This window comes from Buteo buteo, chromosome 13 (genome assembly GCF_964188355.1).
Source record: "Buteo buteo chromosome 13, bButBut1.hap1.1, whole genome shotgun sequence".
In the NCBI taxonomy this organism is placed as follows: Eukaryota; Metazoa; Chordata; class Aves; order Accipitriformes; family Accipitridae; genus Buteo; species Buteo buteo.
This window is the reverse complement of record NC_134183.1, coordinates 27,667,423-27,694,328: the sequence shown is the minus strand read 5'-3', so window position 1 is coordinate 27,694,328 and position 26,906 is coordinate 27,667,423. Positions and strand designations below refer to the sequence as shown.

The 26,906-nt window shown below is 40.8% G+C and overlaps 1 protein-coding gene and 1 long non-coding RNA gene across 15 annotated transcripts in view; one reads left to right on the top strand and one right to left on the bottom strand.

Annotated features, from left to right (window-relative positions):
• The window catches only part of SEMA6D (semaphorin 6D), a 140,972-nt gene extending 132,465 nt beyond the window's left edge, over positions 1-8,507 (top strand). For 5 of the 10 annotated variants that reach the window (XM_075045246.1, XM_075045244.1, XM_075045243.1 and 2 more), the window contains exons 16-19: positions 282-373; positions 718-774; positions 2,629-2,796; positions 4,922-8,507. In XM_075045246.1, the coding sequence (XP_074901347.1) occupies positions 282-373; positions 718-774; positions 2,629-2,796; positions 4,922-6,225 (1,621 nt within the window). In that variant the 3' untranslated portion in view covers positions 6,226-8,507. The remainder of the gene's footprint in view (positions 1-281; positions 374-717; positions 775-2,628; positions 2,797-4,921) is intronic. The other 5 variants (XM_075045238.1, XM_075045241.1, XM_075045242.1 and 2 more) reach the window with 5 other exon arrangements.
• Positions 8,508-8,646: 139 nt separating this feature from the next.
• Positions 8,647-25,967, bottom strand: LOC142039076 (uncharacterized). Of its 5 annotated transcripts, XR_012652803.1 has the most exons (6): positions 25,808-25,958; positions 25,091-25,225; positions 19,044-19,329; positions 13,720-13,833; positions 12,083-12,251; positions 8,647-8,884 (listed from the first exon to the last, which is right to left on the bottom strand). It is a non-coding gene; the product is annotated as an uncharacterized LOC142039076 (long non-coding RNA). The 5 variants fall into 5 exon arrangements; XR_012652806.1 differs by lacking the exon at positions 25,091-25,225 and having other exon boundaries at positions 13,720-13,881; positions 25,808-25,967; XR_012652805.1 differs by lacking the exon at positions 25,091-25,225 and having other exon boundaries at positions 8,647-10,124; positions 25,808-25,955.
• Positions 25,968-26,906: the final 939 nt, after the last annotated feature.

The window sequence follows — 26,906 nt, the reverse complement described above, 5'->3', positions numbered from 1 at the left end:
TTTAACTAGTATAATTGGATGGTTGTATCTAAAAACAAGAGCATGCCCAATGCAAAAGACATGATGAAGTTGCTGAAAAAAAGGGATTTTTTTAAATTTTTTTTGTCTTTTTCCTTGCATAAGCAGGTATATAGAGTTTTAAAGCCTGGTTATAACTAACTTGTTCATTTTGTAAAACAATTTTTGGGGCCATACACTAGCTCTTGTATGTGTTTCCATTTGCTGCTTCCAGAAAAAAAAAAAATCACCATTTGTTTCCCTACTAATACTGTTAATTGCAGGTTCTCTTTGTTTGTTTCATACAACCACAGCACCGGAGGATATGTACAAGATGTCGAATACGGCAACACAGCCCAGTTTGGGGACTGCCATGGTAAGGCATAGTCATTGCTGCTCGTTAATTATGTCTCAACGGTAGTCTGTGGCCACACCTCACTATGGATGTTAAATTTATGATGAGCTTTTCAGTAACATGGTGAACACATCAGCTAGTGTTACTGTGGATGTTCACAAAGCTGAGCTTTTTGGTCCTGGGTGGCAGAGTTTTGTCTTTCTTTCACCAGTTTACAACTGTTTGGGGTCTACAGCAAAGTATTGAAGAATTTATTTTTTGTAACCAGTAATATTTTATTTTTTATTTTCCATTACTCAGGTTTGAGATCTTTTGCTTTCTTTTTGTTACTTTTTACTGATTACTTGTTCCTTTAATTCTTTTAGAAATTTTGCCTACTACAGCTACACCAGATTACAAAATATTTGGCGACCCAACATCTGGTTAGTTTTTTTTAATTTTTTTGAATTAATGACCTTTACTTTCCTTCAGTTCAGCATTTTCAGCCCTTTTTTCCTTCCTTTTGCACAGTTGGCAATCCTCCATTTTTGTGCTTTTACTCATGTTCCCACTGATGGTAAAGATAGTCAGACTCTTCTCACTCAGCACTTCACCCTGTGTAGCCGCATGTTAACAGCTCATTATTTATTGAGACATCTTTTATTAAAGAGCCTGATTAACATAGATGACATCTTCACTGCACGAACGTCCACTAAGCTTTTACTCTTTATCCCCAGCCATGCATTTGTGAATGCCCCTATTGGTCATCTCTAGTAGATGAATGGCAGAATTTCATCATCTTCCTCCTTACCTCTCCTTTCCTCTTTTCCTTCTTTCCCAGCAAGCTTTTTGCACAAATACACATTTTCTAAAATGTGTATTTCTATATTTTTTAAATGTTTTAAGTAGTTTATGCTAATGGAAAAAATTTAACATCACAAACTATGTAGCTGAATGAGGACTTGTGAAGACAAAGGTGGCTTAGAAAAACCTTCATGCATTGTTGTCAGATGGACTTTGGCATCCTTTTCTCCTTCAGTGACTTTTCTAGTAGTGTTTTCACCGTCAGCCCCTGCTGTTCAGGGAGACAGGACCTAGTGCTCCTCTGTTGAACTCAAAAGCAGAGCCTGTGTTGATTTCGACAGGAGCAAGACTGAGCCCTTATTTTCCAGTCTTTGCTCCCAGAACTTGAGTCTCTGCTTTCAAACCGAGGGCACGTTTCTGACTGACAAATATGAAAATAATCTGTTTGTATGTTAAATTTACAAGAGCGCAACAAGAACAAGAACATTATTTTGTGTTTTGGTTTCTGATATTTGCAGTTCTGTAACTTGACAAGAAGTAATGTTTGAGACAAATATTTCCCAGATATACTTACCTGTAATGTAAGTTAAGAGACTCACTTAGGAAAGCAAAAAAAAAAACCCCAAACTGTGTTACATGGAAATGCTACCTTGCTCGCACGAGTGTTTATCAACTGAATTTTCAAAGTGGTATTTTAGGACACAGATACAACCGAACCTTATTTTCAAGTCCTGAGTGAGTGTGTATTTGATGTACATTTCTCAGTCAGATCTCAAGCCATAGACATTCATGCCCAAACCTACTGGGATAGTGAACACAAAACACAAAGTAGACGTTGGATTGTAAACCCAGTTTGATGTGTTTCCTCCTCATGTGCATTTTCATGTAGGCTATGGTGGTTCTGTTCAGCAGATGTACTACAGAGGAGCCAGAATCTATGCAACATTGTTCGTTAGGAACCATTACAAAATAGGGGTTAAAAACATTCCTTTCATCCCCACCTGTAGAACTGGCTCATTCAGCAGTTCATGGTGTACCATAATAGCACTAATGGAGCTGATCTGGTTTCTCAGGTGTAACCTGTCATGAGTGTGTATCTTTCCAAGTAACTTTTTTTTTTTTTTGAAGATGTTTAAAAGGCAGCCAAGTATGTTGTCTCCAGTGAAGAATATAAGTAGAACAAGTTGTGCTTTTCACCTCCACCAGTTGCTTACTTTAACTTTTGCACTGCTTTCATGTTTGACTTCTCTGGCTTTTTGGCTAGCAGCTGTTGATCTTTTAATGTTTTGGGGTTGGTTTTTTTTGTACTTAAAGTTTTGAACCAACTGATTTTAACCAGCCCTCTGTACTTCTGCAGAGTGTAGGGGGTCACATTTTGCTCTGACTGTAACTCCCATTAAATACTGTCTCCAGCTATAGCTTAGATGTGCCATGAAACAGTGAGGAAAGCCTGACTGTAATACACATTAATAAAAATCTGTTTGCCACCACAGACATGGAGTTCTCCTCAGCTTCCATTACCACAATGGCAAGTATCCCAGTTATATCACCTAAAGTGATTGGTTCCTGGAAACCTAAAGTGACTGGCTCTCGGAAATTTGTAGTTCAAGATGACCCAAACACTTCTGATTATTCTGATCCATTATCAGGTGTCCCAAAGGGTAAGGCCTTACCAGGGAATACATTGCAGCTGAATGGAAACCTGATAGTCTCAACATTGTCTAAGGCTTAAATGTAACAGCCATGATAGTTGGGCTGTATATTACATGCATTTCCTGTGAGTATGCAGACAGTGCAATCATGTTTTTCATACCTACTTATCCAGTGTACAGAGTGCTGCTTAGAGGTTATAACAGGAAACACAGATAATAAGCTCAGCCTTTTATTCCTGGGGTGCTCCAAAGCTCCCATTAAAATCAGTGGGAGTTCTGGATGTATTAAAAAAAATTACATTCACAACTTACCTGCATCTCTGGTGGTTGTTTTCAAACCAGTCTAGTTTGGATAAGACTGTTAGTCCTCGTGAATGGCTGCTTACAAGAGCTTAATGGGTTTTCTTTTTTCATTTGGTTTGTGAGTGGGGTATTTTTGGGGGTGGGGAGAGAACAGAAAACGAAGCACAGCTCCATGACAGATCCATGTGTTAAATGGGGCATATCCCTAACTCTGCCTGCCTGTAGCATGTTTCTGAAGAACATGGGTCAGATCCGAGTAAGGGTGTGCTGAATTTTTATTCTCTGGCTGTGAGCATCAGTTTATAGATTATCTCAGTACATAGAGACACATACATGTGTTTTAAGACAAACACAAAAAGAAACACATTCTGAATGTAATTCATCTTTCTGTAGCCATTCTTTCAGCTAAGTGAACCTTTGATTCGGCTCTTACAGCAACAAAGACTTTAATTCAGTAGGACTATTGCAGTCAACCAACGAATCAAGACGCTTCCACTCCCATAACCAAAACTTAACGCAAGTCTTCATCAGTACACAGCATAGCCAGGTGACAGACATGTTTGCACAATTCTGTATTTCCTGAAAATCTCACCAGCCAAAAACCATTTGTGTTTTATTACCATTTACCAAAACATATCAGGTTTCCTATCAGCCATTATGGCAGTGCATTTGTCATTTTAATTTGTTGCAGTTATTTTCTGTTTTGCTTTAAGTTTTTGTTATCATTTGCTCTTGGTTCTGAATCACATTTTGTGTCATAACTATTAGTGAACTTCACTCATGTTTTCCTTCTTCTTCTGCACAGTGCCATTAAAACCTATAACCCTGAACATTAACAATGTTCAAAGGCCTTGCCTCTAACAAAAATGAATCTGTTCCTTCCCTCTTGCTCTTTCATTTTAACATCCCTTAGGATAGTTAACAGAATTAATTTCATTAAAAACTAACATTGTCTTAGCTGCAAGATGTCTGTGGTTGCTTTAAAAATCTCCAAAAAACCAAAGGGAGCTTGTTAATACACAAGTAAAAAACTAATCCAATATTCAGCTTCTTGGTCTAAGCTAAAAGTTCCTAAATTTTAACATTCTCTAATAACTTAACCTTGCAAGTTGTTTTTTTTAATGTTACACAAGTATTTATGTTCATTATTGACGAAAAAAAGAAAAGATAAATTAGTGCTCTAATAGAATGACATAATCTGGAACTTCAAAAATTGTACACTTATATAATGCAAGGTGTGCCACTCCAAGGCTAGCAACCTGTGGATGTATTAGTTTACAAGTTTTGCACCGTATTACATTAATGTGGTTATAACAATGCAGTATGTACATTATACAGTTTTACACATTTGCATAATCCTGTCTCTCTTTTGATACTGATTGATGAGTTGGGCAGAAGATTGAGAGAGAAATCCATCCATGAGTTATTAATTGCTGTCTGGCCCGGTAGCACCTTCTAACCTCAATTTTCCAGCAGAAATCATTAATGTTAATAACATACAGGCCCTATTTGTGAGCCTTAAAGGAAATTTGGGGACAGGCTAAACCAAACGTAATATAGGGAGAGAAGCTTCAACAAGCATTCCTCATTATCAAAGAAAATGGACAGTCTTCATTTAAACTGATCAATGCTCACACAGTCATTTTTATTTACAAAATTACTTGCATTCACCAGTGCTGTGGATTGCAGGACCCAACTGAGTTACACTAACACTAGACACAGAGCACTTACAAACACTCAATAGACACTTCTCTGAGGGAGGCTACCTTCTTCTGAAAAGTATCAGTATGAAGTACATGTAGACTTATGATATACTGCATGTCTTTTGCAGGTGTAAGGTGGGAAGTACAATCAGGAGAGTCCAACCAAATGGTACATATGAATGTCCTAATCACTTGTGTCTTTGCTGCTTTTGTCCTGGGAGCCTTTATTGCGGGAGTAGCTGTGTACTGTTACCGGGATATATTTGTACGGAAATCCAGAAAAATACACAAAGATGCAGAATCGGCTCAGTCATGTACTGACTCCAGTGGGAGCTTTGCTAAACTGAATGGGCTGTTTGATAGTCCCGTCAAGGAATATCAGCAAAACATTGATTCACCCAAACTTTACACAAACCTGTTGACTAGCAGAAAGGAGTTGCCACCAAATGGTGATACAAAGTCCATGATGATGGACCACAGGGGCCAGCCTCCGGAATTAGCTGCGCTTCCAACTCCTGAATCTACACCAGTTCTTCAACAAAAGACTCTGCAGGCTATGAAAAGTCAATCGGACAAAGCGCATAGTAACCTCAATGCTTCACGAAAGGAAACCCCACTAAAAAGCCCTCAGTTTTTTCCTTCCAGTCCTCCACCCCACTCTCCTCTAAGTCATGGACATATTCCTAGTGCTATCGTTCTTCCTAATGCTACCCACGATTACAATACATCTTTCTCAAATTCTAATGCGCACAAGGCAGACAAAAAGATGCAACATATTGATCATCCACTTACAAAACCATCCAGCAAAAGAGACCACAGGAGATCTGTTGATTCCAGGAACACCCTGAATGATTTTCTGAAACACTTAAATGAAACTACTAGTAATCCCAAAGCAATTATGGGAGATATTCAAGTGGCCCACCAGACTTTAATGCTGGATCCAATGGGAAATATGTCTGAGATCCCACCTAAGGTTCCCAACAGGGAGGCATCTTTATACTCTCCTCCATCAACTCTTCCGAGAAACAGCCCCACAAAACGAGTGGACGTTCCCACCACTCCTGCAGTACCGATGACCTCTTTGGAAAGGCAGAGAGGTTATCACAAAAATTCTTCACAAAGGCATTCAATATCTGCCCTTCCTAAAAACTTAAACTCGCCAAATGGTGTTTTGTTATCCAGACAGCCTAGTATTAATCGTGGGGGGTACATGCCTCCCACGGCAGGCACAAAGATGGACTACATGCAAGGGGCACCTGTCAGCGTTCACCTCCAGCCTTCCTTGTCCAGGCAAAGCAGCTACACGAGCAACGGCACCCTTCCTCGTACAGGAATAAAGAGGACACCCTCCTTAAAACCCGATGTGCCACCAAAACCCTCATTCGTTCCTCAGACAACTTCAGTCAGACCACTGAACAAATACAGTTACTAGGACATGTCCGTGCTAAAAATGAGTGTGGCATTGACCTGTACAGGTTGTGAGATGATGTTGTGGTAGACACATAAGACAGAGACTTGCTTGTTATTAAAGAGAACAAAGTGGCCAAAGAAACTGTCTTTACTTCAGCAACATCTGTGTCTTGCCACATGTAGCTATAGCAAGACTTTGTGTACTTGCTAAGAGCAAACACAAAAAAAAAAAAAACAAAACAAAAACAAAAACAAAGGAAAGTGCTGGTCATTACATTTCTTTTGTTTGGAGCTGAGGAGACATGTAGCACAATGGGGTGGGGGGCTACTTTACTGTTCTAAATAGCTAAAAAAAGTTATTGGGAAAAAAATCAGTAAGCAAATACTTGAAAAAATGGGTTCCATTTTAGACTGCCATTAAGTGTGGTCCTTCCCATTAAATGTGAACATTTTAATATGTATGCATTCACCTTGCCTCTTGCACAAATGTCAGAAAATGGTAATGTCTCAATGAATATCTGGATTAATAATCAATTTGCTGGAATTCAGTCTCTGGCCCAACTGTAGCATTAATGTGTTTTTTTTCTCTCCATGTGTGTGGCATTTTGTTTGTGCCACAGATAAAGCTGTGCGTGTGTGTGGATGTGTGTGTGTGTGTGTGTGTACCGTACACACTAGGATGTACTTAGATTCCCATTGCATCTTCTATGCTATGGAATTGTTTACATTGAGCATGACTGAACAAACAGATGACTCTGCCTTCTGCAGCCCATTGGGTTCAGTTTGGAGACAGCTAAGGATGAATGGCGCATCTCTGCCAGCCTTCTGAATGATAACACCTTGATGAAATAGTCACCCAGTGAAAGAGTGCAGATATGTTTAATTCCTCATAACTCTGTTATGCTGCTATTGATTCAGAGCTGTGCATTTCAAATCTAGTGTTTTGGGCTGGAACGGGGGAGTTTTACTGTGTTTCCACAGTGCCTCCATCCACTACCTGGCCACTGTGAACTTGAGCCCCTGTACTTCTCATTTATTGAGGGCAGCTAATAATCAATTCACTTGGCAAAGGCCTGTGTAACTAGAGAAGGTTACGTTTTTGTTGCATTTAATAATGCCCTACACACTGATAGACTCTTATCAATAAAAAAGAAGAAACATTAATTGGCCTGGCAGAAGCAGTCTGTGAAAACTCTACAGTAGTGCAATCAATTTGTTTTTGTTGTGTAATGTAAGGTTTTTTCCAAAGTCATGCAGGTAATGACAATATTCTGTAAATATTATGTGTGAGTTTACCTGAATCTGTGCATTTTGTGCCTTATTCATGCAAATGATAAAAGTACTAAAAAAATAAATAAATAAATCTGTCAAGTGTTCTCACTATAGCACATATCTCCCGAGTGCCAGTTGTAAAACCTCTCAACAGCACCCAAAAAAAAAGAAGAAAGATAAAAAGCAAGAATAATTAATGGTAACTAAAGGCAGCCTACAATCCAAGACGACAGCAGCATTAAATCACCTTACCATGATAAACATTCCACTCCAGCTCTCCGAAGGATCAAACAGTTATAATGTGAAATCAAATGAGGTTTCTAGGGTAATGGAACACCTGCTAAAGTTGTGTAAGCTATTTAGTAGGTTTTACAGTATCCACTTGCAGCTGATGTTCAACACAGATGGCTATTTTAGCTTGCAAACTACACACTACCACATTGTTTATTGAACATAACTATAGAAATAACCATGGCAGAGGAATATTCATGAATTAGCAGGACAAATAACTGCAATGGGTTTCAGAGATGGTGGAGATTTATATTATGTGTTCAAAGGGGAGAAAAGGTTAGTCACTGAAAACTGGATCTCTGTTACAGAACAAAGGATAGAAGTAGTCATTTTTTCTTGTAAGGCTGTAAGGCACATTTATTTCCTGAGACCTCTGGATTCAAAAATCAATGATCTCTCTTCCTAAACACTTCTGTCTTGCAACTAAAACACTACAGATTAATAACTATTAAAAATGTACTCAGTTGTCAAAAGACACAAACTGATCCGAATTCACTTTACAAATATTAATACAGACTTGTGTGAAACCGAAAGATAAATGTATGTGAACCCTGATAACCTCCTGTAACATTGTGCTGCCTTGTAGATGGTAATGTGAGTTCTCTCAGTATTTATGTTGAAATCTCTAACATTCAACCTAGTCCTTATTCTGTTAATTTAATAATAAAAGATGCTTTATCCATTTGTGCAAAGGTAAACGCAGATTGTATCTTTTTTAATGGTACGGCATAAAAAAAGTAACCCTTAAATGAAGCTGCTCTATACTATAGAGTACTTTAACATGTATAGATATCTTGTAAACTTGTATTGTGGATGTGTAAATAATACGTTCTTTGGGTTTTTAACACCGCATGTAAAGTCAAAATAAAATATTCCAATGTACCAAGTGTCTAATTTCATTATTAGTCATTGTTCGTGAGATTACAATAGAGGAAAAAGTCTGCTTGCCTTTAATAGTTCCATGAAGAAAGCACAGAGGCAGCTTCTCGTCAGCCTCACAGGGGACTTGCAGAGCTGGATGGCAACGCACACAGGTGTCCTTCCATTTTCATTGCAGCCATATGTTGACATATATGTTCTTGAGGGAGAGTGAGTGTTTGTAGATGCCTTTTGGCTTCCTGAGTTAAATATAAAACATCAAAGTAACTGGCATGCAGTGGTAGAGTGTAGTACAGGGTCAGGGTTGCCCATATGACACACCAACAAGATGCACTGAATTTGAAAATACATAATATATACCCATATGAAGCCTTTATTGGAGCTTACTCCAGGTTTCAGCTTGGCTCTGGTTCCTGTGAACTTTTCTTGTTAAGGTTAGAAAAATACCAGGTTTTTTGCAAATACAATACAGTTTTGAAAGAACATAGCGTCTTCCTTCTAAAACATAGGCTACAAAAAAAGATTGTAAAATTTTGGCAAAATTAATTGCAGACCCTACATAGCAGGACATTCCTAAATACTTACTAATGCTTAATAATTAAAATTCATGTTTCAGGCAGACAATAAAGCCCAGCGGAAATATACGTGCCATATATTTAGTATGTGCCAACATCACACGTAATTTTAAAATTATCTGGGTAATTTAGTATCAGAAAACATAACGTATTCTTTTAATTAAAAGTTGATTTTAGATAATGGATAAGAATGATTTGTTATGAGATTATGCTGTCAAGGTATTAATCATTTGAAATTACTGTGCATGTTATAACAATACAATGGCACCTAGTTGTATCTTACTAAAAAAACCAAAAAAACCCAACCACAACCTTTTAAAGGGAAAAGAAACGTGGTGCTAAAAAAAAAAAATCCCAAATCTATAATGGCTCAATATGTATTTCTTCTAGTGCAGAAACAAAGTTAGATTTCTTTTTATTGATGTGGAGGTTTTTTCATTGGATATCCTTATATATGAAATGAAGATTCAAACACATACAGCTGTCATATGCTGCAATCCTGTGCTGCTTTTCCACATTAAAATTAACTGCCTTTGACATAAAAGTGTCAGCCAGTATGTCTAAAGGTGTTCATCTGTGAAGGGGCAGTACCTTTTGAAGCATACCTACTTAAATAATTTTCAGTCAGGCATTAAGGGCTGTAATGAGAAATTACAAATAGTTATTTCAGTGACATAGAAATGTGCATCTACAACACAAATGATGGAATGGTTTTGTCCAGAAAATATCTGTATTTATTCTATCTAAAAGGTGTCAAGTGACCATTTTCCACAGTTACTTGGTCTATATTGACAGAGCCTTCACTTGAGCAGAGTGATGCGGTAGCTGGATGGGTCTAGCCAGACAATCATCTTTCCCCACAGGCTCTGCCGAGCTACATGGTGGGTGCAAACACCGCAGAAGTCTATGAGAACAAATATTTACCATTTGTTAGAAAAATAAGTACAAGAAAAACTCTCCTTTTACTAACAGAGAGGGAACGTGGCAGCCAAAGGCTAACCAGCCATAACAGCAGCTTTTAAATTGCTTTGTCTTTAGTGATGGTGCCAAAGCAGCCACCTACAGACTCCCCAGTCTGAAAGGGAACTGCAACAATATGGAAAAGCTCAGCAAGAAAAGACATGAAAGCACTTTCAGTTTTTCACCTCAGATGCTCCCCTGGGTCAGTTGGTTTAAGCATCCTAAAGTCTCCCTTGAAGAACAATCCGTGGGCACAGCGCTAGCTGATGAGTGCATGAAGGGTGCTTGATGCTGGCGGGCAGGAACATGCTCGCAAGGGGAGGTCCCAGGCCCAGCTCAGCGCTGGCCTGAGTGCTCAGGGCTTCGGGGAGGTGTGCACAGTCCTGGTGTGGGCATGTGAAGGCAGAGGAGACGCTCCCACTCATCTTCGGCTTGCTTTGGGTTTTGTAGCAAAAGACATAAATAATTTTGAACAGAACACAGCCAAGTAAAAAAGACAAAACAAAAAAAGGGCTGCAGGCCCATAGAAGTGAGATGATTGCAAGAAAACCAATTTGTAAAGCCATGAGTAGTTACCTCTCTGACTGTGCTGCCAGCACAAACCTATGGCCTTTTAAATTGGGGTCTTAAAGTAATCAGAGTAGTGACAAAAATCAGGATGCCTCTTAGTGCCGTCTTGCTAATGACTCGCTCTGTGCCCCTGGGAAGATTATGCAGCGTTTATTCAGTATAATGGAGGCTCAGAAGGCAGGGTTCTTAGTTGGAGTTATGTGCAGTTGGTCTGCTTGTAACGTTTTCCACTTATGAAGGTTTTCTGATTTTTCCTTCTCCCTCTGCGATTCTGAGCACCAGCAAGGACATCTTGCAGGTAAGTAAAGGGAAAGAGAAATCCCTTCCCATCTGGGAAAGGTTAGTATTTGCAGGAGCGGGGAGGAGTTGGTTGGTATTTCCCCAGGTGCCTATTAATTTCATGGGATGGAAAAATATTTTTTAAAAATTGATCACGACAAAATACCTCATAAATGCAGCATCTGGGCTTCAGCTGGGATGTGCAAGCTTTTCATATAAAAAGCAGTACCAGGAGACCAACCTACCAAGACTGCATTTGTTGTTCAAATGTCATCATATCACAGTATGAAAGAGCAAGAAACCAAAGGATTTGGGAGGAAAAAAAATACACCAAACCATTAAATATTTAATTAGATTCAGCTTTGCTCAGAGAACTAGAGATTCTCGCCTTTTTATTCAATACTACTAAAGTAAGTGCAGCTGGTGAGGGCCTGACTCTGGACCAGCCATTGCTGCCTGCCTGCAAACATTTTTGTAGACATATTGCGTTGGCCTGACACACATCTGAAATTATAATCTGTCTTGAGCTTTCGACTGAGAAACTGTTTCTACTCTGCCTGAAATGAAATTTATTGGAAGCTCTGATTTTATTAGTGCATTCTGAATTCATCCGATGACCTGATTTATGGTCTGCTTGCTTGCTTTTTTCCTACAGTCACCAACAACTTTTTTGAGCTCTGCTTATTAAAATTGTAACTGGATCCAAGTCTGTTTCCTCCAGTGAAGGCTGCTGACCAGAACGGGGATGCCAGAGGGTCACTATGTTTAGGTAAAGTTTGAGAATTCCTTGGGCTGCAATGGCGACGCTGCGTCCTCCCTGCCAGACTGGTGCCTCTGCCCTTCATGTCAGCCACGAAGAGTGTTGCTCAAGCTCCTGTAATACTTTAAGGGTAGGGAAGGAGATGAAAATCTACCACATGAACAAGCTGTGCTGACCATTTTCAGGAATAGTCCCCATTTGTCAACAAAAAAGGAAGTTTATGACAGAAAAACTTGAATGGAAAAAAAAAAACAAACAAAAAAACCCAAACAAAACGCAACCCCAAAACTGACCTGCACACATCTTGCTGTCCTTGTTTTGCGACGACAGGCCGTTTTTCCAGGGCAGAATCTCACTGACTTGCACAAAAATGAGCAAAGAATAATAGTTCTCAATGAAGGCCCTTCTGCAGGATCATACCTGGCTGTAATAGCTGTTTTGTAACTTTTTCCAGTAGCTGACCTTAAACATTGGCAAAAAGGCAGACCATGAGCTAACTAGCTTGCTTCTGTAGCTGTATGACAACCTTTAACATATGTCTATTCCTGCACAGAAGTGGACAGCTGCCTAGTAAGAGAAGAAAGGTGGCAATTGGCTTTTAATTTGGGTCACTTTAAGCACAGGCTTATTTCTCATATCTTTGATTTACAATACTGGTCTCACATGAGGGAAAAAATAATCAAAAGTAGATCAGAGCAGATGAATCATAAAAGCAATGCACAAGCTAGCTGTACCTTCCCTTTCTGTGCAATGAATAACCATTTGATTACTCCAATTTCCTCAGGAATACATGTTAGTCAATTAACAGCTTGAGTTTTTTTTTGTTACGGACTAATGGCAAATTTTCATAATCATGCCGTGCTGTATAACCGTGAATGGCTATTAGTCACAGGTTATTGTGCCTGGCCAACGGTTAGGTGAGCGAGAAGCACTTCCAGTATTAATGCTGTATGTGAGAATTGATTTCTGTGAAAGCTTGTGCATGCAGCTCTGACATTCAGTCTCTGTCACTGTTAGTGCAGGTGAAATACTGACTCCACCGAGTGAGATGGCAGAGCTGCATGGTGCCAGGCCTCCACCCTCAATCACTCAGACGTTCCCAGAAACCAAATGCTAAGGAGTTGTGAGCAAGGCCAAAGCAAAATGGGATGCACATCTGCAGGAAAGCATTTGCTGTAACAGGATGCAACCCCAACATCATCTCGGGCCACATTTGTTTGATAAGGAGATCAAGGCTGCAGAGTAAGAAAAATGCCTCTGTGGGAATGGTCTGCTTTCTCTGGTTTTTGGAGGGTTTTCCAGCAGGTACTGCAGTGGGAGCTGAACAGGCTTGCTTTGGCCAGCTGACATTTTGTGTGTGGAGTCCTCTTGCCATCCCTGGACCACAGTGTGTGTGGTTGTAAGTTTGCCTGGTTTTAAATTCACTAGAAAAGCCCGTCATATGTTACACTCAACTGGGACGTAAGGCACCAAACGCCAAGCTCCCAGGCACTAGAGAAAAGCTACATAAAGGCACCCACTGAGCTCATTGAGACTATCCTGTGGGGAGCTGCTTGTGCTAACAGAAGCAGAAGACTGTGTTTTGCGGTGTTTGTTTCACTTCTTTTGCTAACACTCAAGTAAGGGGTATCAAAAATCACAGAATCACAGAACAGTTGAGGTTGGAAGGACCTATGGAGATCATCTGGTCCAACCCCCTTGCTCAAGCAGGGCCACCTGGAGCTACTCAAACATTCAGGAAATCACTGAGCTGAATTAGGACCCTGAACCGAAAGACAGTAAAAATGATTACTCATCCTTAAAATCCTTTCTAGGACAACTTTCAGATTAAGCGGGTCTTTTTGCATAAAGGTGAAGTCTTCCTTCTACCCAGACTGAGGTGAGTTTGGATATCCGACTACTATTTCTATTGCAGCACTTACTTACTTACTTCTCTTTGACAAGCACAGAGTGCACGTCTCAAATGGTCCTTCACTGTTCAGATCCCAGAGGATATCAGCTGATCCTAACGCACGATGTACCATTCTCCATGCGAGTCTTTCATCTGAAGCGACATCATGATCAAAGGCGAGGTTATATGGAGTGCAACACACTGTGAGAAAGTCACGTGATATTTCAGAGCTGCTTCATTACTGGGATGGATAGTTCAGAAAGCACTTGAAAATGACATTTTACTATACATGATATGTTCTATATTATGAGCACTCCTTGCTAGTTCCTGCTGCTTCAGTTAAACTGTACTACTTGGTAAAAGGCTGGGTTTTCTCTTCCACAGGAACAAAACTCCAGGTAGATTTTCTCCCTATAATCTGAGGCAGGGGTTATGCCTCAAAAGGCTCGAACTACATAAAATATTCCAAGACAGGAGGGACAGAATATCACATAGGACACAAAGCATGATCAGTTGCCAAAAATACACTTCTTGCCACATTTCGGACTAAGACCACTTAGAAATGTCATCTCAATTTGATGGGAGGGTGGGGAGAAAATGTTTGCCCTGAGACCAGTTGACAGAATGGACAGCTTTATGATGTTGGCTTCTAACAAAATCTTGCACAAATGCCACACAACTAACAATGATGTCAGCAGTTTCTTTCTAAATCCAGTACTGTATTTTTTTATGGTCCTCCTTGTGTCCTCTAAAACATTGTTTCACTTGTCCTGCATGTGACAGTATCTAACCTGTCCTGAAGCCTTACTTTGGTATTTCAGTGCTCATTTGTTTTTTCATAAAGGCCTTCCCATGAAGGCTTCTCCTCTCTCTGGCTGCTGCTTTATAGGATAGTCTAGCCCCACTCCCCTCTGCTTCAGATGTAAGGTCAAGTCAGGGTCAGAAGAGCTCAGCTTCAAAAAGTCAGACTGCACCTTTGTTATGCCACCCAGTCTCACCTCCAAGCTCATCACAGCATGAATGACAAGACAGACCCTTCTCCAGTATAGTTCTCTATTAGGTCTTTCCTATCAAGCATGGGCTCCTTCACCCCATCAGTGTAACTAACTTGGGTGTTGACATTTGTACCTCTGAAAATTTCCCCAGATCTCCATCAAACACCCACAAGTAGCTTGTCCATAACAGGGTCAGGGAAAGCAGTGGGGAGACAGACCCACACCAAAACAGGAATCTCAAAGCAAGTCTGGAAAGCCAATAGGAACCAGCAGGAGATACATGTCTAAATACCAGTCATGCCTTTGAAAATCCCCTCAGCTGTTAGGCCTATTTAATTCTTGCTCTCTGTTCTGACATTAAAAAAGATGTCAGCTATGATGTATATCATTTACCCTCTAGGCACAGAGAAGAAGCATGGCATCTCTGGAAAGCATACCAAATCCCTCAATTCCAACTCAAAGAAGCTACAGACACCAACTAGCTAATACCCCACAATGAAGACAGGGTTTCAACCAATAACCACAGACCTATGAAGTCCCCAATACCTTATTTATTTCTGAACTATCCAAAGTTGCAGAATGTGTTTTCATCTGGGGGGTTATTTTCCTAGTTGGGTTGCTTTGCTGTATGGCTGTTGTTTTAAAATAAAGCAGTTCTGGAATACTAATAAGTCTATGTAGATTTTTTCCCCAATAATATTACAGAAGTTGACATTAAATATACTAGCCTGAATTCAGTTTCTGTCTGATTTAATAAATTTATGCCAGCCAACCAGCAATATTTTTTTTTTTTAATTAACCCTGGAGGTTAAATGGAAGTTTACTAAAATCAGAATATGTTAAGTGAGTAATTTCTCTTGGCTTCTTTCAGGAAGTCTCTCTCTTACCCCAATAATCAGTTCAGCTGCAAAGAGATCAATAAGGTCTTTCAATTCAATGAGTAGAAGGCATACATTAAAAAGTTGGTAACAAACCTGATAGACTGGAGAAGATATTACAGCCTATTATGGGTTTTTTTGACACTAAATCTATCTGCTAAAAATTCTTGAGAAAAGGTTACTGCCCATACACTAATGTTGCCAAATGGAATAATTTGTTATCATTGCTTGAGAAGATTTCCTGGCATTTATCCACAAACACAAGTCTTGTCTGTTAAATCCTCAATGCAGGAGAAACCAGACTTTTAATCCTGAAACCAAAAATAGCTTCAGAAGCCAACCATTGTTGGGTCTTCCCATCCCATAATTGGACAAAGCAGGTTATCATTTCCTAGACTACAAAATCCCAGTTAAGAATCCTTTGCTTTCCCATTAAGGAGACTCCCAACCTAACAGCTCACCAGGTACAGTGTGCACAGCCCCAGATATACTGCACACACTTCTTTTTGCCACTTCTGTTAGGAAGCTGTCTCAACATAGCAACTGGGTTTTGTTAGCCCCAAGAGTGGTCAGTCAAGACAGTTTAGCACAGGTTACACTTGTGAGCAAAGGCTAAATTCAAGGTGATTTAGTGCCAGTCTCACTGAAGCACATGGAACAGTATAAAACCCTCCAGTTATATCCTCTCTTTGGCTGTAATTATACTGATAGGTTTAGATCATTAAACATAGCCATGATCATACTTCTACCAATCTCTTAAGCCAAACATGCAGACTCACAAAGAAAAAGAGTGAGTTTTTAAGAGAGTCAAACTGTAACAAGAACTCAATGACAGCGTCCACAGCAGTGCACTGGAGCTTAACTACGCAGCTCCCAGTGGAGCAGCAAGTGTTTTTACATCCGTCGCAGGAGCCAGAGCTAATGTGCTAGAAGAATTTCATGCTGCAGAATCCCCTCCATGGATTTAAACCCTCAGAGAGAGAAACATCTTGGTTTATTCCCATGATATTTCTGTAGAACAGAAATCACCTGGCAAATTACTTCTGGTCATGTTTGGCAGGGATTTACCAACAGTGGTTCAGTTCTCATCACAGACTCAGAGTTTTCCTCAGTGGCCCCATTTTGTTCTTGTTAAGTAAACAAGACTAGCACTCAGAAAAGTGTTCAAAGTAAAGCGCTTTATATTAGGTGCCTGACTGAAATAAGCATTTCAATTAGATTCATTAAGGAAGTTATTACTTGTTAATTGAATAGCAACAGACTGCTAAGGATCACTTATTGAGGTCTAATAAGTATGTAAGAGCGAAATCTACTCTTCATGTAATTCCATCAGCAATAAACTAGTGTAATTAGCTTCTTACTAACAAACTTAGATTGTGCGGAATGTTGAGGCAGATAATTGGCACTTAGGAAGACACCTATAGTAAGTTAGTGCAGTATCAATTAACATACTTACGAAATGTCAGTTTAAACTCTGAACAAATAATTGATACCAATGGACTGTGGGTTTCTTGGTTAAATGCTATTTAAATGCTTAAACTTTCATATTCAGAAAAAAATAAAACAAGTCCTCTCACTGCTCTTTTTAAAAATTATTACATATGCCTCATTTCCAGGTGTATAACCTATGGATTACCTGCAATAACCATCATAACCATCAGAGTAAGGACTCTGGGGTGATGGCTATGCACACTGACACGTGGGTAATTCAAGGACTTGCTTGCCGAGGCTGCTGGCTGCTCAGGAGCCTGCTTGCCTCCAGTCCCTCACTCCCTCATACCATGTGCAGGTTTTTTAGCAACTTGTTTTCACAGAATTGTACTTCTAAAGTAGTGTGAGTCACCTGAGGACCAGCTAATCCCTACTCCTTGCATTTCAGCAGACTTCACCACCACAGGACCTCACCCCTTTCCAGTTTGATCAAATTAAGGTTCATACCTCATGACTGTGAAGTCTCATTTTATACATGAAGAATCTGAGGCACCAAAACAGTAACTTTTGCCCAAAGGTGACTCACAAAGATCACAGTGGCTCTGGGATCAATTCCTTCCCCAGGAGCTAGTACATAGGATACCTTTATATGCCATTGGGACTCCATAACGAACCTGAGCTGACAGATCAAGGTAAACATCAGTAATTGTCGGGTCAGGACAGACCAGAACCGACCTTCCTGCTTCTAGTCCTGTGATCTTAGCTCTGTCTCTTCCTCCAAATATTCTCCAGATGTTCTGGAAAGGCTCTGCCTCCCTGTTTGAGATTGAAATCCCTCTGCTCTCTCTTTGACTTAATATGCAGTTTGGCTGCAGGAAATGAAACATTTTGCAATGGCACAGAGCTTATGGAGGACTTCTGTTTGTACGCAAAGCCTGAGCTTTTACACCCAACAGAGGCCTTGGGAGCAGTGGCAGGAGAGGAGGGTAAGAAACACACACTTCAGGGAGCAAAGCCAGCCCTTGGTGGCAGAGGTGATGGGCTGGAGCTTCAGAGAAGGTGTTTGGAGACGAGGCAGAGGCAGGGAGGTGGGATGCTACCAGGGCAGAAACCAGGCAGGAGAACCGAGGACTGCAGGTGAGAGTCCCCAGCTGGATGACACCAGGGTGTGGGACAGACAAGGCAGAAGGGAAGGGGAACACAGGGCTGGAGTCTGAGCCTGGGCAAGAAGGACAGGAGGGCCAGAAAGCGGGAAGCTATTGGCAAGGGCAGTGCTTGCCATTTTAAGGGTATCTGTGCAAACCAATTTTAGAAACTTCTATTTTAAAACAGGTTCACCCCTCCCCCTTCCCCACACAGAAACACACACTGATCCATCATGTGGAAATACTTCAGACTCATCTATTTTAAAAAATTGACAGCATATTCCTGTCAGCTCGGAGTGTGATTTTTTTTTCAGCTATGCCAGCAAAAGCCCTAATGTAGACACAGCTGTAATATGAGCAAAAGGGAAAAAAAAGTTTCTTTTTGCCAATACAGCTTCTTTTGCTCAGGCAACTGATACAAGCTATATTTTTTGCAGGCTTTTCCTAGTGTAAGCTTTTGCGCTCTGAGTGACTGCACTGTCAGTGCAGCTATGTGCTAGGTTTGAAAGAGGCGTCCACAAGACCTTGAATTGTGTTGAAGAAAGGACAGCACCTAGCACTGTGAAATCCTGTCAGTGCCTGGAACTCATAGGTATGGATGCAATAAAAATACAAAATAATAACGAATTCCGAGCCCAACTTTCCCAAGCTCCAGAGTAACAGCAGCCAAACCTTCTCATTTCCCCAACCTTTCTAACAAGCAGCTCCAACCCACTGCAGCACTGCAGGCAATCAGTGTCTGCTTAGAGTAAATCATATCTCAAAACTTAGAGCTGGCTCAGTGTCCAGAAAGCCCTGGGAAGTTGAGAAGTAAGGGAAGGACTTTTCTGTTCTGTTTGAATGGAACAAAACTTAAGCATTTGGCGGGGGAAAGGCAATCTCAAATAATAAATAATGCAGAAATTCCAACATACCTTTTAAAGCTTCAGTCCCCTTATAATTTAATGTTTGAAATGCTATGCTATTCCTTTGGAAGCCTTTTCTCTCCACTGCTGATGATGGTCTGTCTTCTTAGACACTTGAGTAATGTCTCTCTTCCTCTTGTAACATCTTCTTTGACTACTCCTCATGCATAGTAATGCTAATAATCTTGCAGCTTTCAGCGACATTTTTCTTCCTTTAAATGAATGCCTGGTTTTATGCAGGGCTGTTTTGTTCAGCACCTTGTTTCCTGCATGCCTCTTTCACTGCACAGTGTACCTGTGTATATACAAATGTCTATTTACTGCTGCCCATTATGAGCTGTTCATGTTCCATTTAGCAGCATGCAGAAGAATCAGACTAATTGATTACCTATATTGTATAAATTGTAGCAAAGCATAAACGATGCAGTCAAGATTAGCTTGCTATTATGTTGAATATTGTACAAATATACATGTAAGCATAATCCCTCCCTAAAGAACTTATACCATGATTAACTAGGGACCTTTTGCATGTGAAATGGACTTGATACCCAGCAAATTATACAGTGGATAATACTATGTGCAGTCATGTAGAAGGATATATTTTATACTACCTGACCACCACAGAGTTTTACAGTTCTTTCCTCAGAGAAGATGAATTCAGATTCTATCACCTCCTAAATGTAATAATGTAAATATGGACAATAGATAAGTATTAAGCTCATTTGTCAAGGGGAACTAGGCAATTCATCTCAGGTCATGAAGCAAGAAAGGAGGAGAAATGCAAATAGAATCCCAAATTTAACTGTTAGTCCAGTCCTGTAACCGGTAGGGAGCACACTAATGTGCTTTGTGCTTCTAAGTTATTTTTAAGCACCTTCTCACTCATCGTTAAATGTTAAAAGGATCTTGTATCTTTTGGAAAGGGTGCAGTTGAAGATCTGACTGTTTCCAAGGCTTCCTGAAATAGAAATCCTCACGTGTAAAAGGCTAATATAGGATTTCAAATGCATTTTATATAAATAATTCTGGTAGGAACCCTGGACTAAAATCATTCTGATGGCTTTGATACAAGTGCACAGTTGGTTCTTGAGCTTGCAGCCACTGCAAAGAGTAATCACATTAATCTGAACAATATTCCAATGGCAGCTGACAAAGAAATTAACACCAAACTAGTCAGCTTAGTTCCCTCCTGCTTATTTAACCAGTCCTCCTGCTGTACTTAATATTATCACTATAAAATCCAGAGAGAACTCTTCTGCTTAAATACAGTCTTGAAACAAAGTTGTACGCTGCCTTCTCAGAAAGAGTCACACACTATTAGACATAAGAAGCAAATTATAAGCAAGAGCTTAGAATAAAGGTGAAACACACAGACACCTTCGAAACATGGAACATGATTACAGCAAGTGCTTTTCCTTTGAATTGATGTTAACAAGTAAAGCATTTTACTTGTCTTTGTTTACCGGGAGAACATAAATACTGCATAAACTACATCTTCTTGCCAACTAAGCTTTGTCTACAGGATGGCAGCTTGTTCTAACTATGTTTATACTTTCAAAGAGTTGAAAGCTCCGTGGTCGAGCAGGAACAACGTGGGATGCTATATACATGTGAAATGTGTTTTTCATTAAATAAATACTTGAGAAAACCTTAAATGTCTCAGCCTGAGATTGTCCAAAGATCTGCAGCACCCCTCAACAGGATCTATCTCCAACAAGTATTTCATTAAACACCTGAAGTGCTGTGAGATCCTACCTCCTAGTCTAAATAGCAGCTTCCTAAGGTATTTAGAGCCACCTTGCCTAGGAAGAGGATCACAAAAGCACTCAGGTCTCTCTGAGGTGCTAATGCACTACTAGGCAATCCAGCAATGCCCTGCCTAGCTCTTCTATGTGTTTCCGCTTCTCTAATTTTGCCCACAGAAGCCCCTCTTCCTTGTGTGCTGAGAGGCTGCTCAGAGCTCTGCAGACTCCCTTCAATGAGCCAGCTGCCCCATACCTTGGTGTTGTAACACCAAACCTCCCAGTGCTGGGATCCTGGTGGAGCTTTCCTGTTATGGGTTTATCCTACCCCAGAAAATACAGTGTAGACAGGCAGCGCTGTACTAATACTTACAGTGCTTAAGAGCTTTGCAGGGCCACACAGCTAATTTGGGGACATTTTATATGCAAAAACTTCAAGATGCCTCTGGATGCCAGCACAACTACAGCACTAGGTGGGCTCCTTGTGGATATTCTTGCAAAGCAAACATCAAGTGATGTTGCATGGGAAGCATCTTGCAGTATTGTGTGCTATTTAGTGGGGACAGAAAAAAGCCCTGTCCTTAGACTCCCACCAGGCAAGTGTAGGGACTTTTGCTAATTCAGCACGAAATTATCTAAACTTAACTGTTTCAATCTGCCTACAATGGGCTGGTTCTGCCTCCAAAGCTGCAAGCTGGCTGGAGACCCATTGTTAGGACTTAAGGATTGAGAAGAAACTGGAACAAATTCCACTGTTTCTGTGCAAAGCTGGAGCCTGGCTTGTGAAAGAAAGGACAGCATAATATCAAAATGTATCTTTCAGTCAGCCCAAGGATGAAATGCCCTGGGTGCTTCTGTTTTGCTTGAACACCCCAATTCTGATTTCCCATTTCACATGGAAGCAAAACAAGAAAACCATATGCCTAAGCCTGGTTGCTCTGTCTCATACAAACTGGGCTGTGCTCTACAGATTACTGAATGAAATATTAGCATCAAGAACCTCCATGCAGTGTGCAACATCTGGAAAAAAAGTTATAGAGCAATTTTCATTATTTTTATAGGAGAAGAGAAAACTGCAAATGGTAGAAGGGATAAGAGGGAATTCTAACAGATTGTACATTGCCAGGGACTCTCTTTCCAGCTGTGGCGAACCTGATAATAAAACACACAATCACCTCGAAGCTCAAACATCAGCAGAAACAAGGCAGCCCCCATGGAGAGCTTCCGTGCAAGACAGGCTTTCAAAATGGCAGCTCCCCACAGGTAAGAAGCAGTCTGGATGCTTTGGAGAAAGTCTGAAAACATTTAAAGAATCAAGGTATAGCCTTGAGTGAGATACTCCTTTTTTTGTTTCTTTGGGGGAGGTTTTCCTTGTTTTGTGCATTAAATAAAAGAAAGCATACACTTATAAGAATATCCTCGATAAGCATATATTCTTAGGAGAATAAAGAGCAGATGATTAGAAAGCAAAAACAAAGGAGACAGGAGGAATTCTAGGGACAAAATGTTCTTGACTGGCTATGGAGAAAAAAAATCAAGAGCTGCAAAACAGCAGCCCCTGTTATTTGCAAACACGTACCAAGGAGGCTGAGAATAGATCCAATGACAGCTGCAGCCTAATTGATAGGAGACTCGCCTAACAGGTTGTCAGACTGCTGCGTGGCTTCAGTCCAGGCCACGTTGCTGGAGGCGCAATGTTAGAAACACTGACAACCGTTTACTAAAAATAAATAAAAAAGTATTCCAGAGCAAAGGGAAATATGGCTCCAAGTGACTACTTGCAAAATTGCGTTAGATCTCTAGGAAAGAGGAAAGTAAGCAGCAAAATGTGTGAGAGTCCCCCCAGGGCCTGCAGGACAGACACAGGCAGCCTGCCAAGGCACTCCAGGATTGTGCTGCCTGTCAGGAGCATTGGCTCTGGGTGTGCTGAGAGCAGACCTCCACAGAGGCAACAAAAATAACTACCAGATCAGCAAAGAGCACAATCAAGCGAGTTGACTAGCTGCAAAAGAAAATGATACTTGATGTACAGAGATGGATCTGTTTAATGGTAGGAAGGAAACCACAGAGGCAAGTCTCTGATCTCTTCTTTTACCTACCAGGAAAAGGATGTATGGCTTCCTTGGCCTGTGGGGATGGGAAGCACTGTGAGAGAGTTGAAAGTGGCTTAGGTGCAGCCCTCAGCCCATCCCATGCAACACACTCACAGCCAGAGTCACATTTGGAATTCTTTGAATGTATTCAGCTGCATGCTAGGACAGAAAGCTTGAAAGAATCTTTGGTCTTGAGCTCTGAAGTCAGCAATGCATCCAAGCAAGCTGCAGAGCAGACAGGTGAACAAGAGAAAGCTAAAGCTGGGGCGGGGGGGGGGGGGGGGGAGAGGGAAGCCTTATGTATGAAAGCCTGTTAGGACTGTGAAGGCTGCTCTCTTTGAAGGAGATCCAACCTTGGTAAAGCTGAGACTTTTATGTGGGAGGGAAACAATCTTCTGAAGGTAACACCTAACACTATAAGCGGCACCTACGGCAGGAATATTAGTGTGCATGCATACACAGAGGGACCTTGAGCCATGTGTACACAGTCCATCTGGATTTACTAACACTACTAAACAGAGAAGTAAAGTCAATGCCTGAAGAGAGCCCTTCCATAGCAAGGGAAACAGAGCAGAAAAAAACCAGCGCTGGCTGAGCAGTCTGTCTTCAGCTGCTCTCCAGCTCTCCTCATTGGCTTGGGGTTACTGCACTTGACACTTCTCTGTCAATCTCTGGTTAATAGTGAAGATGATCAGCAAATTAACACATTCAGAATTCATTCTGAAAAATACTTCATTAATTTCTATAGAAAGGAACATCAGAACAAGTACTTTCTTTACTTGGTCACACCATGATATTCGTTTCTGTCTCTAAGAATGTCCAAAAAGGTTGTGAAATATCCGTAAACAATGTTTTGCAGAACTAACCAACTGATTTTACATAACAAATAAACTCATAAACCTCTCTGTCTTCACACGCTGCAAAACAAAGGCAAAATGCGCAGAGGACTCATTTGCTGCTCTCGCCTTTATGGAAAAGTGACGTTAGATCTTTATGATCCCTGAATTAAAACTCAGAGGGCACTTTTTTCCACAGCAACATACAGAGGTCTAACACAAGGCCACCGTGAAAATTAATGGAGCAGCCACATGGCTAACAACTCTCTAGGGTACTTTCAATATATGCTCCTCAGCACTTAGCAAATCCGTGGGTAGCTATAGGAGAACAAGAAAATTACTCAGAAGCCAGGGCAGTCTGGATGAGGGGAGTTCACTGCAGCCAAAGGTGCTGCCTATCATGAGAGTGAGACACTGTCAGAAATGGGTTTCAGAGGTAGGTTTCTGCAGCATTCTCTGAAATCCCAGCCTGCTCATCACAATCTCCCCGTGAAGAGCAGCTATTAGCAGACACTTTTCCTTTATTAGGTGAGTTCAGCAACATGGTTTCCAGTATGGGAAATAGGGAATAACAACCAAAAAATTCAGAGCAAGGATCATGAAATAAAATGTTACCAATAAAGGGAGCCAAAATTCTCAAGAGGCTTGTGCTTGGTGGATGCATGCGTACATACAAATATCCAGTTTATGCATGCAGACAGATCAGAAGTCTTTCTGATAATTACAGTAGGAGGTGAGCCTATTTCCAAGCTTTACAACCAAGCACCTCTGGATTGTGTGCATTCTGAGAGTACCAAATTAAGAAAATTAAATCACCCAAAACTCTGCTACACATTCACAACCCCAAATCTGGCTTAAAATATTAATTACCCCATCCTCTGTTAACTGTAATGAAAACCCAGTCCCTGGAGTATGGGGAGTATAAAATCCTGTTAAAGGTTAGCCTTCTGCTTCTTAAGGCCCAGCACTCAATACAGTTCAAGGTGCTGTGTGGGAGAAAAGGCTGTAGACAGAACCACTATTTTTGTATTGTTTATGAAATAAACTCCCTGAAGAGTAGACTTGCATCACATTACTGCAGGAGTAGTATTACTGCTTGTGCTGGAAACCAAGTGTCTCAATTTTTCATACGGAAATTTTTTACCCCCTACAAAAGACCCCAACCCAGATTGGGTGAAATTTAGAAGCATGATCCCCTTACTGACTTTAATAGAAACAGGATTGAGCTCTATAATCAGCTTTTATTTAAGGCAGACATGCTCTTTTGTACTGTGTTTTTGTAACTTCACTAGACCTTAGAAAGCATTAACCTGTTTTGAATTCACTACACTACTCCTTAAATAGTGGACTCTCACCCCAGAGACTAAGGACACTGAAACACTGACCTGCTGCATCCAGTGATTTTGATCATGAGTTTGCATCCCAGAACTGCAGGTCAGGATTAGATCTCGGCTCAGTATATGAGCACACAGTGGGAGTGAGGAGTTATTTTCTGGGGCACATGAGTCAAATGCTCCATGCTGATAGAGAAAATGGTATGGTTACTGAATGCAAAGGAGTTGCTGCTTCTTTACAGCCAGCCCACTTCACCAGAAGCCTCTGTAGGAAATAATGTAGAATCACTTTCTTACTGAGCAAACCACTGAAAGATCTTGCTTATTGACAGGGAGCAAGAGATGAGAGATAGCAAGCACAGGAATATTCAGAAGCAGTTTGGGGTTTTACAATAAAAACAACTTTCTGCTTTTAAATGGAACAAACTGTAGTTAGTCCATTTCCCCAGAGACCAAAATCAGAATTTTTGTAATGCCATAAATTATTCATAAGTTGCGTCTGTGTCATCCCAAGAAGCCCATTTAGCCACAGTGTTCAAAATTCAGAAAAGGGTTGAGCATGTCAGAAGGGGATCCAAAGCCGCGCCCCCCCCCCCCCCCCCCCCCAAATATAATAGTGAACATCAGCAAAGAAGTGCACATTTGAAGCTTCATCCCCTGTCGGAGCATAAATCCTGGGCAAAGGCTACAGGCATCTTCAGCAAGGCTTCAGCACCCAAAATGGCACAGCCATCTTCTGTATAGTTACTTGAACTTTCAGGCACTCACCTGGGCTACAGCTATGCTCCAGCCAACCAGCATTTGATTCACCTTTCAGGTAAAGAAAAGTAGTTCCTACCCTGGTCTCAGTACTATGGTTTATAATTTATTTATAACTCAGTTACCATTATTCAAGGCTGACATACAGGAGGCATTGGGACCATAGGTCAAGGCCATTTGTTGACCAATCCTGATGCTCTCCAACATAGCAACAGAATTGCTCAAGAACATCCTCTTTGCAATTTGAGAACTGCAATCACCAACTGTGTTCCTTTAGCAGGGTCACACTTTCCTTCTGCTACAACAGTAAAACTCATCTCTGTGGAATACTATCCAGGGCAAGACTGTCTAAAGAACTCCCCAGAGCCGCAGTGCCTTACATCCCCACCATCCATGCCAAGCACATTTCTAGCATTAAAACCAAATCCCAGCACAGATGACAAGAGCAACAAAACCCCCCAATTCCCTACTATAAAATCCCTACACAGCCCTCTGTAGTCCAACTGACTGTTGCAGGGAGGTAATACATGATACAATTAACGGTTTATGACAGGTAATGATTTCAGGCACTACTTGGAGGTTCATCGAGGAAGAGCAAGAAAGTGACAAAGCAGACACTATTACCATATCCTACAACATCACTAGCACAACGCTCTACCTCTGTCCTTTAGCATTTTTGAGGATCAATTCCTCAGGTTTCACTAAAGCAAAGTGACTGCAAAAACAAGCCCATATCAAGTCCCCACTCACCATCACAAACATTTCCAGGTACACACACTTTCTTCCACCAAAGAGGAAGAAGCTCTGTACTACCAAGGACACCAAAAGAAGAGCCCTAGGTGCAGCGCTGACTGCCAGGCACCCCAACCAGCAAGCCACCCTCTCTTCACAGCAGTGCAACGGCCTCAAAGAAGATACTAGGCAGTGCTGGATCAGAGTCTTTCTTCATTCATCTACAGTTCTGTATGCAATGATTAAAAGTTGTATATTGTCCATCAATATTTTGGCACTAACTGCAGGGCTGGAGTCAAAGAGCTTTTGTTTGGCTGCTGTTCACCACTCCCCAATTAGTGGTTTTGCTAATCACAGGAATAACAGTTGTTTTGTC